This window comes from Dreissena polymorpha, chromosome 10 (assembly GCF_020536995.1).
Source record: "Dreissena polymorpha isolate Duluth1 chromosome 10, UMN_Dpol_1.0, whole genome shotgun sequence".
Lineage (NCBI taxonomy): Eukaryota > Metazoa > Mollusca > Bivalvia > Myida > Dreissenidae > Dreissena > Dreissena polymorpha.
This window is the reverse complement of record NC_068364.1, coordinates 74,437,208-74,451,764: the sequence shown is the minus strand read 5'-3', so window position 1 is coordinate 74,451,764 and position 14,557 is coordinate 74,437,208. Positions and strand designations below refer to the sequence as shown.

The 14,557-nt window shown below is 36.6% G+C and overlaps 1 protein-coding gene across 1 annotated transcript; it reads right to left on the bottom strand.

Annotated features, from left to right (window-relative positions):
- Positions 1-1,942: 1,942 nt before the first annotated feature.
- On the bottom strand, positions 1,943-9,847 carry LOC127848674 (40S ribosomal protein S26-like). The gene is made up of 4 exons (XM_052381263.1): positions 9,747-9,847; positions 9,323-9,500; positions 5,040-5,173; positions 1,943-2,079 (listed from the first exon to the last, which is right to left on the bottom strand). Exons 1-4 carry the CDS (start codon positions 9,747-9,749, stop codon positions 2,014-2,016), a joined length of 381 nt encoding a protein of 126 aa, XP_052237223.1. The 5' UTR covers positions 9,750-9,847; the 3' UTR covers positions 1,943-2,013.
- Positions 9,848-14,557: the final 4,710 nt, after the last annotated feature.

Genomic DNA, 14,557 nt, shown 5'->3' with positions numbered 1-14,557 from the left:
GCCAAGGCCTTTTTTCTAGACACTAGGCATAAATGATTTAATCATACAATTCAATGTGTGCATTAGTAGTTTTCAATGTCATTTAATGGAGGCAATCATTATCAGCTTAATTGAACACAAGATGTGTTTGTAAAACACTATGTCCCCCCCCCAAAGTTTTTTTACCTTTGACTTTGAAGGATGACCTTGACCTTTCACCACTCAAAATGTGCAGCTCCATGAGATACACATGCATGTCAAATATCAAGTTGCTATCGTCAATATTGCAAAAAGTTATGGCAAATGTTAAAGTTTGACGGAAACAAACCAACAAACAAACCAACAGGGCTAAAACAATATGTCCCCCAGTTAAGACTGGGGGACATAAAAAATGGGGGGGGAGGTTGGGGCGGAGGGATTCTGGGAAGGGGCGTGGGTTATTGTTTGGTTGGAATCCATTGTGGTATTCAGGTAAGAGTTGTTTTGTCAAAGTCATAATAAAATGTGATCATAAATAAAGAAGTTATGGCAATTTAAGCAAAATGTTCAATTATCTAAGTGTAAAAAGGGCCATAATTATGTCAAAATGCTTGACACAGTGGTCTGCTCTTGTTTATAAGTCGGGGTCATGTTGGTAAACAAGTATGCAACATATAAAAGCCATATGTCAAAGGATATAGGAAATATTTGGGGTAGTACGCAAACATAGATTTATCAATAATATGCATATTCTAAGTATAAAAGGGGCAATAATTATGACAAAATGCTTGATAGAGTTGTCTGCTCTTGTTTATAGGCTGGGGTGATGTTGGTAAACAAGAATGCAAAATATAAAAGCAATTTGTCAAGGGACAATGAAAATAAATGGGGTAGTACGAAAAACTTTAACATTTGCTGCATATTCTAAGTGGAAAAGGGGCCATAATTATGACAAAATGCTTGATAGAGTTGTCTGCTCTTGTTTATAGGTTGGGGTCGTGTTGGTAAACAAGTATGCATATTATGAAAGCAATATGTATAGGGACAAAGAAAATATTTGGGGTAGTACGAAAACTTTAACACTTGCACGCTAACGTTGACGCAGGGGTGACTAGGATAGCTCCACAATATATATTTCATATATAATAGTCGAGCTAAAAATCTATTTTGTTTGAAAATCAGTTGAAAATAAGTGCACTTATGCAATTTTCAAAACTTGTTTTTGACCCAGCATGACCCAGTTTCGAACTCAGTCGAGGTATCAATGGGACAAATGTTCTGACTAAATTTCATGAAGATCAGACAATAAATGTGGCCTCTAGTGTTCACAAGGCAAAATGTTGACGACGCACGACTTACAAAAGGCGATCACACAAGCTCGACATGAGCACGTTATGCTCAGGTGAGCTAAAAATTAACTTCTCCACTGGGTGGTAACTTCCTATATACGGGTGTGCCGATTATATGGGGTGTGTTTTTCGACTGAAATTATAGATATGGGTATTTGAGCATCTAAGTATAGATATGGGTATTGAAATCAGAAATTGCTTGTATATAAATGCATATAGATTTGAAAGTATCAGTATCAAAATGGGTATGATAAATGTCATTCTTGTATATAAATTGGTATCAAACAGTAAATTTCAGTAGCGGGAAAGATGCAGAAACTTGACTGTGTCCACTTTATCAAATTCTAGAATTGAAATGGGTCCAGTTTATAAAAATTCTTGTATTCAAATGGGTCCACTTTCTCAATGATATCGTATACAAAGGGGTATGCTTAAAAAAAAATCTTGTATCAAAATGGGTCTACTTTATCAAAGTTCCAGTATAAAAATGGGTCACATTTCCGAAGTCTTAGCAGGACATCCCTAGCCTTAAAGTTGGGAAGTCCCCCCCCCCCCCCGGGCTTAAAACCTATCTTGTCATTGTGAGTCCTGTTAATACAAATTGCAACATAATAATTAACAACAGAGCCATCAACTGCACAGGTGTGTGTTAATTTATTGTGTAGCACAGTCTGTACAGAGAAAGAAGACGTTGGTGTCCCGTGTCCTATGTGCGCGGTGCACCTCGCTCACCCTGGGTGCCTGGCTTGGTGGGCCCTCCGGGTCCATCCTGCTGTGAACAGGAAAGCAACCAACTTGAGCATAATAAATCATAGCAGCTTACTTTGTTTACATATAATTATTATAATACACATACATATGTTTGTTATAATTAGGAAATAAAACAAATGCTCATTAAATCAGGGGCATAGGTGCTTCGTATATGAACATAATAACTCATAGCAGTTTTGTTTACAAATAATTATCAAAATGTGTGTGAATTTTTTTTTTTACAAAAGTGAATTTTTATCTCAGACTTGTTTACCCTTCTATTTTGGTTTTGAGCATTAATAGATAGATTACATCCATGAAAGTATAGAAGCTTTTTAACATGGCATATTGAAGCTAGACATTTTGCGGTAACAAGTTTTTTATTAAAAAGCCCGAACATAGGTAAATGCCATTGGTTGAAGTGTGGTAAGGTGACGTGTGTCTGTTGACAAATGTTTTGAGCATCATCTATGCAAGTATGAAAGCTTTGTGGAAACATTATTTACATCTGAAGTAACAACTCATTTTGGGTTAACCAAGAATTTGAACCATCTGAATTAGTCCAAGTCTAAAAGTATGTCAATGTCAAAATTAAGTGTTTTTGATTTTATATAATTCAATTTTTTGGTTACCTTCATAGAGAGGGACAGGTAAATAGATGTGTAAGGCATAAAAATACCGTTATCTTAAACTTAATTGTTGTTACAGGCCAGGGTTTTACGGGACGCGATATTCTGCGTCAAATACGCATAAAATGCCAGTCAGGACCCATCATATTTGTTAATTTGCGTCCCATGGGACGCACACTCATTTTGACGTATTCTTTCTTGTAATTTTAACAAGACGCTCTGAAAGACAACTGCAGTACGTAATTTTCTAGAAGGATGTACGAGTTGTCTCGCTTGTTGATTTATCGACCAAACGAGTTATCGCGCACCTGCTGTTGCTAGGTGCAAAGTCCCGAATTGATATTACGTTCCGTAAATGAAAGCTATTAATGACGCTATGAAAGAAAAGCTTACTGAGGTTACGATAGCTTATTATCTGGCAAGCAAGATTAAACTATAAAAATAAATACAATTTTTAATTTAATAGGTGTATGTTAAATCTCGGCTGTTGTTTACATAAATAATTTATTACTATACTTTTAACTAATTGACTTTGACACAGCCAGCATATTTAGCATACATTCACTGCTTGTAACTCAAGTTATATTGGGACTCCCATTTTTATTGACAGGACCCCTGAAAATTATTAACTAGAGTCCTAGGGACCCCTAAAATTTGTCATGAGTGTAAAACCCTGACAGGCTAAGTACAAAGTAACTGTACAGTTGTTACAAAGTAATTGAACAAGAGGGCCTGAAAGGCCCAAAGTCGCTCACCTGAGATAACAAGATATTATTGGGACAAATCTTCTGACCAAGTTTCACGAAGATCAGAAAATAAATGTGGCCTCTATAGTGTTAACAAGGTTTTACTATAGCCATATAAGGAAAAATGCCCCGCCCCCTGGCAGCCATGTTTTTCAACCAACTGGCATCATTTTTTAACTCGTCCAAGATATTATCGGGATGAATCTTCTGACCAAGTTTCATGAAGATCGGACAGTAAATGTGGCCTCTAAGAGTGTTAACAAGATTTTGCTATAGCCATATAAGGAAAAATGCCCCGCCCCTAGGAAGCCATTTTTTTCAAGCAAACATAATTATTTTCAAACTCATCCAAGATACCATTGAGACCAATCTTCTGATCAAATTTCATGAAGATTGGACTATAAATGTGGCCTCTAGAGTGTTAACAAGGTTTTACTATAGCCATATATAGCCATATAAGGAAAAATGCCCTGCCCCTGGTGGCCATGTTTTTAAAGCAACCATTTTCAAGCTCATCCAAGATATCATTGGGACAAATCTTCTGACAAAGTTTCATGATGATCGGAAAATAAATGTGACCTCTAGAGTGTTAACAAGGTTTTACTAAAGCCATAAAAGGAAAATAGCACCGCCCCCGTGGTGGCAATGTTTTTCAACCAACCGGCATCATTTTTGAACTCGTCCAAGATATTATTGGGATGAATCTTCTGACCGAGTTTCATGAAGATCTGACGATAAATGTGGCCTTTAGAGTGTTAACAAGATTTGACTTTAGCCTTATATAGCCATATAAGGAAAAATGCCCCGCCCCTTGGCAGCCATGTTTTTCAAGCAAACGTAACCATTTTCGAACTCATCCAAGATATCATTAAGACACATCTTCTGACCATATTTCATCAATATTGGACAATAAATGTGGCCTCTATAGAGTGTTAACAAGGTTTTACTAAAGACATATAAGGAAAAATGCCCCGCCCCCTGGCGGCCATGTTTTTCAACCAACCGGCATCATTTTCAAACTCGTCCAAGATATTATTGGGATGAATCTTCTGACCAAGTTTTATGAAGATCAGACAATAAATGTGGCCTCTAGTGTTAATAAGATTTTACTATAGCCATATAAGGAAAAATGCCCCGCCCATTGGCAGTCATGTTTTTCAAGCAAACTTAACCATTTTCGAACTCATTATTGAAACCAATGTTCAGACCAAATTTCATGAAGATTGGACAATAAATGTGGTCTCTAGAAAATTAACAAGACAAATGTTGACGCCGCACAACGCACAACAGACGACGGACAAAAAGCGATCACAAAAGCTCAGTTAAATGAGTCTAAGCACAATTCTGTTATTTTTTATAATAACTCATTAATAAAGAAAAGAAGCTCAGCTGCGGAAAACCAGATCAATTATTTTGAATTTATTTTCTTGTCATTCATTTGATTGAATTAAGAGATATCCAAAATTACTCCTCACAGAAGCCCAAAAATGATGAACATAAACTGAGCAGAGCATGCAGAGCAATAGTCTTCTCAAACAGACAGGGTCCTTTGGTATTGGAAGGTAAATTAATATATCATTTGGAATCAGTTGAATTTGTATGCATACCCTGATTGGCCTGAATCGGATGGGTGGAGTTCTGTCTTTACGGGCTTCCCTGGACCTGTTCCTCACTACCTTGGAGTGAATTGCACACGAGATACAGTACAACAGCTTGGCATACAGCTTAGGCAGGGCATAAACTGAAAAAAGAAAACTCATAATGAGATGCATACCAGTCATATTAAAGACAAGGCTATTGTCAAGCAATATGATCCCCTACCGGCTCCACCATTGTCAGAAATTCCACCATTTTCAGATTTTTTTTGTTGCCATAGCAACCAAAATTTTTGACGTAGGAACAAAATTAAATGACGTGCATAATGTCCATATTGCCATCTATCCATGTTGCAAGTTTCATGAACAAATATTAAGAACTTTTAAGTTATTGCAAGATCCAGAAAAGTGAGACAGACAGACTCACAGACAGACGCACAGAGCGCAAACCATAAGTCTCCTCCGGTAAAACCGGTAGGGGACAACAAGTTGACAATGGTCAGTGCCCCAGATAAGCTGCGTATCTGCGTCTTTCACCTTATGAAAATGTTTAAAAAGGCAAAGAAATACAATATCATGCGTATTGAAAATTCAACCAATTTGACTTGTATGCAAATTCGTCAAATCACATGTGTAGGATACAATAGCTTCTATTGAAAATGCTGTGCTCATTTTCGGTATTTTCTCTATGGAATTATAATCGTAATGCTGCGAGGCTTTCATTTAGCAAGGGCCTGGATGACGGAGCAGGAAAACAGTCAAAGTTACTCAAACACCGTGCAGACTAGATTTCATAGTTAAATTTGCGCCTGACCAAATTATTTACGACGACATACATGCGTTTTCAATCAGACTTATTATCCGTCGCTCATTGTGCATGTATTTATAAAGCATCTGTTTTTTCAGTTTCTATTACGATTCGTAATACAAATGTATATATACGAGCAGTCGAAAGACGTCCGCGATTGTTGCGCCAAAATATCAGTTGATGGCAAACTTTTTGGAACCAAGAAAGCAATAGCCAGTAAGTGCAGAATCAGTTAATTATGATAGTTTACAGTTTTATTGCAGCAATACAGGTGTACAGTTTCAACATAAGTAAAGAAGCAATGATTGTAAGATACAAATTTGTATTACTCATTTCACCCTATTTCAAGTATGAAATCACCCTATTTTTCAAAATCAATGGGTGAAAACCCTATTTCCCAAATAATTATCTGGGACACTGAATGTTGTTTAGACACCTATTTTGAAGAAAAATTAAAGATAAAACACTCTGGGGGTAACAGGACATCTTGATTCTCAAATTAAAACTAAACCGATTCCTTCTTTTATTGTCATCATTTTAAGAAGTTGTATTTTTAAACAAACAAAGGCTACTGTTTTAAAGGCTGACAAGATTACTCTTTTGCTGTGTAAAATTAACAACTTTTCAAGTTGTTTAACAAGAGATGTGTTTGTCAGAAACACAATGCCCCCTAATGCGCCGCTTTGAAATTATTTTATTTTTTTACCTTGAAGGATGACCTTGACCTTTCACCACTCTAAATGTGCAGGCTAGCTCCATGAAATACACATACATACCAAATATCAAGTTGGTATCATCAATATTGCAAAAGTTATGACAAAGGTTAAAGTTTTGTGATACATACAATGACAGACAGGCAAAAAACATTATACCCCCGATCATTCGATCCAGGGCATAAAAGCCATATTTTCATGTTTTTGTGTGTTCATATCCTGTTAGTTACCTTCAGTTGAGAAAAAAGGAATTTACATTTAAATATACCTCAACAATCTGCCATGTAGCATTTGCCAAAGGATTTTTCAAAGGTCTGTTCAGCAGCAATTACTTACAATTACTTACAGAATGTTGGATCTTTATTTTTCTTTCCCCACATTGCATATTTGTGAGTCAAACAACAATTAAGGAGTTTAAAACACATGCTTCTGAATGTTATAGTGGTATGGATGGAAAATAAATGCGTTATGACTTCAACCTTTGTGGAGGCATAAAAATATACTTCACAATAACAGATATGACGTACATGCCTGAATTTTTCAGGTCCAAATGTGGACATTCCATAAAAATGTCTAGACATTTGACCAAAAAGCGCGACACATAAAACAATCAATCATACCACCTTCACTGTAGTCAGTAATCAGTATTTTACATAAAACAAACCTCTCAATTTCTGGCCAATATTGACGATAAATGTGTTTAATACTTGATTAACACAAACGTTCTCCACATTCAGAAGTAAACATATAGTTGCACTAAGCTGATGACTCCACAAACTGAAATGTGGGGCATTCCTCTATTTGACATCCTATCTGTACAGAGGCCCAAATTGAACATGTGTAAATCGTGTTATGCAATGTGTGCGCATCGAGCACTGTTTTTATTCAGTAAATCATCAACTAACTTCAAAATTAAGTTGATGCAATAATGACAAAATATTTTCTTACAAGGGCTGTTTGTAAAACATGCATGCCCCCCATATGGGCTGTCAGTTGTAGTGGCAGCCATTGTAAGAATACATTTTTTGTCACTGTGACCTTGACCTTTGACATAGTGACCTGAAAATCATAACGGGTCATCTGCCAGTCATGATCAATGTACCTATGAAGTTTCATGATCCTAGGCCTAATTATTCTTGAGTTATCATCAGGAAACCATTTTACTGTTTCAAGTAACTGTGACCTTGACCTTTGACCTAGTGACCTGAAAATCAATAGGGGTCATCTGCCAGTCATGATCAATGTACCTACGAAGTTTCATGAACCTAGGCGTAAGCATTCTTAAGTAATCATCTGGAAACAACCGGTGTGTAGTTGATTCGTTAAAAATTGTTGAGTTACATGGTTTACAGTTAAGATGGTGTAGTTTTTCGGCAAATGAAGTTGCACATCTTGTTTCTATTATAGCATATATACAAAAAATATATATATAAAAAATACGGGATTCCCTCCTGTGAGTTCGCCTCCATTCTTTCAGACATCGCACAATCTCAGTTTGGAACAACTTACCACAAGACATTGTGAAATGTGATACTGTAAATTCTTTCAAGACTCAACTTGACATTATGAATTTATGGTTGGACTAGCATTTCGACATATCAAAAGTGTATTAATTAAAGCAAATTTAAATAACTTGTGACATTTACAACAAACAAAAATCAGACCGGAGATATTAAAATTGAAGAAGTTTAGAGGTGTCAACTAGCTGTAAGAGCCATTGAAAGTCCCTAGAAGACACAAGGTAGTAGTGAGTAACAGTGAATTATATTTTGAATTAATAATTATGTAGCTTTTTTACAAATGTTGGGACAAATTGTCTCAGGCCAAAAAGAAAAATAGCTGTGTTTCAGGTCACCCGACCGACCCTATCTTTTTGGGGCCGACCCAAAAACTTATTTTCCAATATTTGCCTTTTTTGTTAATTTTTTCCCCGTGGAGTTCCGAGTTCGGCGATTTTTGTCCATCTCCGTCCGGTCGAATTCGGCGATTACCAGAATAATTGTATTGTGACCTGCAAAATAACATCCTGTCGCCGCGAACACTTTATATTATACACATTGTGCAATCGGGGGACCAGCCTGTTTTTCCCGCAAAATTGATATCCGGCGTTCCGTTTGATTGTAAACATGGCGTCGTCCATTTTGTCCGTCAATTTGAACAAATGTTTTCATCATGCCGGAACAAAGTCTTTAAATTCTTATTGAAGAAATTGCTTATCAAAAGTACTACCTCCTTTTGCAACATTACTTTTTAGAACTATTTACATATAAAAGGTTTTTCACAATTTTAAAGAACTAAAAGTAGTCTGCAGCAAAATGAAAATGTTCACCTTCAGATGTTAAAGAGTTAACATTGTGTGAAATATCTAACAACAAATATTTGATATAACTGATCCAAACTGCTATATTTAGATATTAGAACAGTGTTCAACACTGTACACTGATTTATGGAAAACATGAAAAATAAAAAGAATTTTAAATAATAATAAGTTTTTCCTACCTACCGACCCTACTTTTTTTCAGGAGGTGACCTGAAACACAACTATTTTTCTTTTTGGCCTCATCTGGGTGGTGGGACATATACCCCAAAAGTGGGACTGTTGGTCCCACCAAGTCCAGGACATTTCGCATGTGTGGATAATTGGATATGAATGAGGCCTGGTAAAATTGTTAATGTTTCAATTGATATTCATATATTTTCATTTTAGAATGAAAACTGGCTAGTTATTAATTTATCTAACCAAATTTAATAATAAAAAATGCAATAAGGCATACCATCATAAACACTGGCATCAGAAATATCTCGCACGGCCGCTGCTTCGACAATGTTGCGGATGACAAATTTCTTTATTGCCTTGTCTTTAGGTACACATCTGGCACAGTTGGTGCACCTGACGGCCTGCACATGACCGCGCCCTTTCTTGTTGCGACCGTTGTTTCGTCTCTTCTGAGTCTGTATTCAAACGTACAAACGATTTATATTAAATCTTACCCCACCCACAACTTGTTGCTGTAAACAGACCCACGTGAGTATTTCTTCTCAACAAACAAAATTATGGAGCAGTTTCATTAATTTAAATAAATGTCACTCGCGTTAAATATTACATAGCGTATGTATATAGCATTTTGTAACTTTAAATCATGTTGAAAAATGAACGCAATTTGTTAAAACTTATAGACATCGAAAACATGCTCTCACCATTTTGACGACTTCAACCGGAAAAGGAAGCGCATGTAGACAAAAACTGGGGCCTCACCAAAATAATCAAGTTAAACTGAACGCTTGTCATGAATTTTTTTCATAATTTGTATTTATTTTAAATAAAATTTAAATATTGCCATAATGTTGAAAATACAATTAAAAACCATAACGTAGATCGCGGACTATATGTTAGGAAAGAAAAGCGGTTTATGTAACCCAAAGAAATAGTAAATTTGAACGAAGAAAAAATCACCACAAGACAATTATTTAATTCAATTGCATGTTGTTGTTTTTTATTTGTTTGCAACATAGTTACACAATTTGAGAACATCTTATAGAGGAGCGATTTTACATGATTTATTTATAGATAATTATAATAATTTTAATAATGGAAATGAGTGATTGTTATTTTCACCAAAACATAGATAAAAAAATCTAGTTAACAACGAGATATCAATCTGCCAATAAATATTTTTATTAACAAGAAAGATCTATAGTCATCCTCAGAGACTTCATGTGTTAGTATCTATAATTCTTGTATAAATAAATACACCCATATATAATTAATGAGTGACACAAATATAGTTTGTGTTTCAATTGGCGTTCAATTTGCAATCAGAATGATTAATGAACACATTTGTTAAAATGAGAAAAAAAATCATACTTTTAAAAAATCAATTTTAGCAATATAAGATCATTAGTTATGATAAAGGTTACAATGGCATCTTTAAGCATAGAGCCGCTTGCGATTCTGACTATCAGTAAGTTCAAACTCATGACATCATTTAGCATGGAGCAGATGCTCATACTGACTATAACTTAGTTCATACTCACGACATCCTTAAGCAAAGAGCCGCTGCTGATTCTGACTATGACTTGGTTCACACTTATGACATCATTTAGCATAGAGCCGCTGCTGATTCTGACTATGACTTGGTTCACACTTATGACATCATTTAGCATAGAGCCGCTGCTGATTCTGACTATGACTTGGTTCACACTTATGACATCATTTAGCATAGAGCCGCTGCTGATTCTGACTATGACTTGGTTCACACTTATGACATCATTTAGCAAAGAGCCGCTGCTGATTCTGACTATGACTTGGTTCACACTTATGACATCATTTAGCATAGAGCCGCTGCTGATTCTGACTATGACTTAGTTCAAACTCATGACATCATTTAGCATAGAGCCGCTGCTGATTCCTGACTATTGTATAAATATGAATAATTTGAGCTAATCCAAAAGATAACCATAATTCGTATAAACTATAAAGATAACCAAAGTCAAAGACCTTGGCTAAATCTTATCCAAAACGTAACCAAAATGCTCACCTGTTTGAATATCTATTTGTTAATACAATCGCTAACCAAACAAGAGTTATATCCAGATTTATGAAATTGGTTGCAGTGCTCCAGATTGCTGTTTTTTTACTAAGAAATAATTTAGAAATGAGTAATGTCCCTGCATGGCATGGGTGTTCCTGCTTTATTTCACTTGACACAAAAACAAGAGTTGTTTGCCAACCATAATGTGAACAATCAATACCCATGCATGTTCCAGTCTTTGTAACAAATGCTACAAAACAGACCTAATACATCAGTCAAAAATAGACACCGATCATCGTCCGATCAGCGGCCGACGTATTTTTCCGCTCATCGGGCTGGCGACCTGATTAAAATTGTAATCCAATGTCAGGCGCATGCCGGGCGATAACCGTTCGTTGATCGTCCGATCTTTTTTCGATCTCAACTCGATTCCTTCCCGGGCCCGATGTCGGGTAAAACAAACTGTGACATACAAAATTAATCCGGACGCCGCCCGATGCTACAAAATGACCCGATGTGCGTGAGATCATCGGCCGGCGCCTGCCCGATGAGCGGAAAAAAACGTCGGCCGCTGATCGGTGTCTATTTGTGACTGAGGTTTTAAACTTTGTCACTCATAGGACGGCGGACGGCTCGGACGTGTCCAGTCTTCCCGATGCCTGGAGATCGGACACATCGGGCGGCGACCGGATTATTTGTGACTGAGGCATTACTCACATATGTCTTTAATTACCAATATCCTGGTCCAGACTATGCAAGCGATGATAGAAGTAGCAGTGATATCTTTCACCCTATGCTGATGATGTTGATTACAGAAGTAGCAGTGATATCTTTCACCCTATGCTGATGATGTTGATGATAGAAGTAGCAGTGATATCTTTCACCCTATGCTGATGATGTTGATTACAGAAGTAGCAGTGATATCTTTCACCCTATGCTGATGATGTTGATTACAGAAGTAGCAGTGATATCTTTCACCCTATGCTGATGATGTTGATTACAGAAGTAGCAGTGATTCTTTCACCCTATGCTGATGATGTTGATTACAGAAGTAGCAGTGATATCTTTCACCCTATGCTGATGATGTTGATTACAGAAGTAGCAGTGATATCTTTCACCCTATGCTGATGATGTTGATTACAGAAGTAGCAGTGATATCTTTCACCCTATGCTGATGATATTGATTACAGAAGTAGCAGTGATATCTTTCACCCTATGCTGATGATGTTGATTACAGAAGTAGCAGTGATATCTTTCACCCTATGCTGATGATGTTGATTATAGAAGTAGCAGTGATATCTTTCACCCTATGCTGATGATGTTGATTACAGAAGTAGCAGTGATATCTTTCACCCTATGCTGATGATGTTGATTACAGAAGTAGCAGTGATATCTTTCACCCTATGCTGATGATGTTGATTACAGAAGTAGCAGTGATATATTTCACCCTATGCTGATGATGTTAATTACAGAAGTAGCAGTGATATCTTTCACCCTATGCTGATGATGTTGATTACAGAAGTAGCAGTGATATCTTTCACCCTATGCTGATGATGTTGATTACAGAAGTAGCAGTGATATATTTCACCCTATGCTGATGATGTTAATTACAGAAGTAGCAGTGATATCTTTCACCCTATGCTGATGATGTTGATTACAGAAGTAGCAGTGATATCTTTCACCCTATGCTGATGATGTTGATTACAGAAGTAGCAGTGAATATCTTTCACCCTATGCTGATGATGTTGATTACAGAAGTAGCAGTGATATCTTTCACCCTATGCTGATGATGTTGATTACAGAAGTAGCAATGATATCTTTTACCCTATGCTGATGATGTTGATTACAGAAGTAGCAGTGATATCTTTCACCCTATGCTGATGATGTTGATTACAGAAGTAGCAGTGATATCTTTCACCCTATGCTGATGATTTTGATTACAGAAGTAGCAGTGATATCTTTCACCCTATGCTGATGATGTTGATTACAGAAGTAGCAGTGATTCTTTCACCCTATGCTGATGATGTTGATTACAGAAGTAGCAGTGATATCTTTCACCCTATGCTGATGATGTTGATTACAGAAGTAGCAGTGATATCTTTCACCCTATGCTGATGATGTTGATGATAGAAGTAGCAGTGATATCTTTCAACTTATGATGACGGTGTTGATGACAGAAGTAGCAGTGATATATATCACTTTATGATGACGATGTTGATGACAGATGTAGCAGTGATAACTATTACCTTATGATGATGAAGTTGATGATAAAAGTGGTTGTCATAATTACGTAGACTGTTTACAGCCCTGCTTTATCATTTTTATAGAGATAACTCTTCTTCTTCTTGTACTGTACTTATACAATACAGAGTTACGTTTTCTTATCTGCTTAAAATGCAAATTCGTTGAATTGATATCCCCCGCCAATATGCTTCTGGACACAAAAGTGTTATATTTGATACTCAAAAAAGCATTTTTTTTTCAAGATACAAAGGGCCATAACTCCGTTATTAACAGATGGTGTACACTGCCATTTGGCGTGCATCATCCTAGTATCCATATATATACTGTTAGAAAGCTTTCGTCATGAAATGCTACTACGCATAATCAATTGTAGTTTTATTTGCTAAACAACCTGCATGTCCGGGAGACCTCGATCTAAATATAGTACTAATTCCGAGACGAATCGAATTGTCGTCATGGGCGTTCCCGCCCTCTTTTGCAGTATAATGGATGTTAAATTATATTCTATTGTTTTCACTCTAACTAGCAAGATGTCGGAGTTTATGTTGGTTTACTATAGTTATATAAATAATTGTTAAGAATATATTATCCTTGAATATACATGTTGACTTCAAACTATATGCTTCGGCATGTTCCGTGCGCTATGAACATCGCCGAAACGTTGCTCGGTTATGACCGAAAATTCTTATTCTACAGAGCTCCGTACACGTCATAATTTTGATGAAGTCATCTGGAGCGATTCATAGGGTATATAAACCCAGACTTTTCCGGAGCATTGGCCAATCTTTCCTAACACTTTTCCACCCGGAGCTGCTCCGTATATGTTATAATAAATAACCAGTTACTTGCCTGACAACAATAATAATAAACAGCGGCCATGTTTGTCCATTGTTATGATGGGTACGGAGCTCAGAGACAGTTATGCCTAGATATGACAATATTATAATTCATCAAATGTATATAACCTATGTACTTGTATTATGTAATTACCAATGCCATTATATGAATACCATGCGAACCCAATAGAAAAATAATTGTTTTAACCGGAACTCGGACTTCGTCATCCTTCCATACAAATATAAAATATCGTTGTTGTGCAACAACGGTCCTGCGTGCATATGCCTGGAGCCTTGTCCCGTTACCGTACCACCACGGCAGGGGTGGCCGGCGGCGGAACAATACTTATACCAAGTTCCAATGAAATGCGTCAAAGCACTTCCAAGATATGGCTCC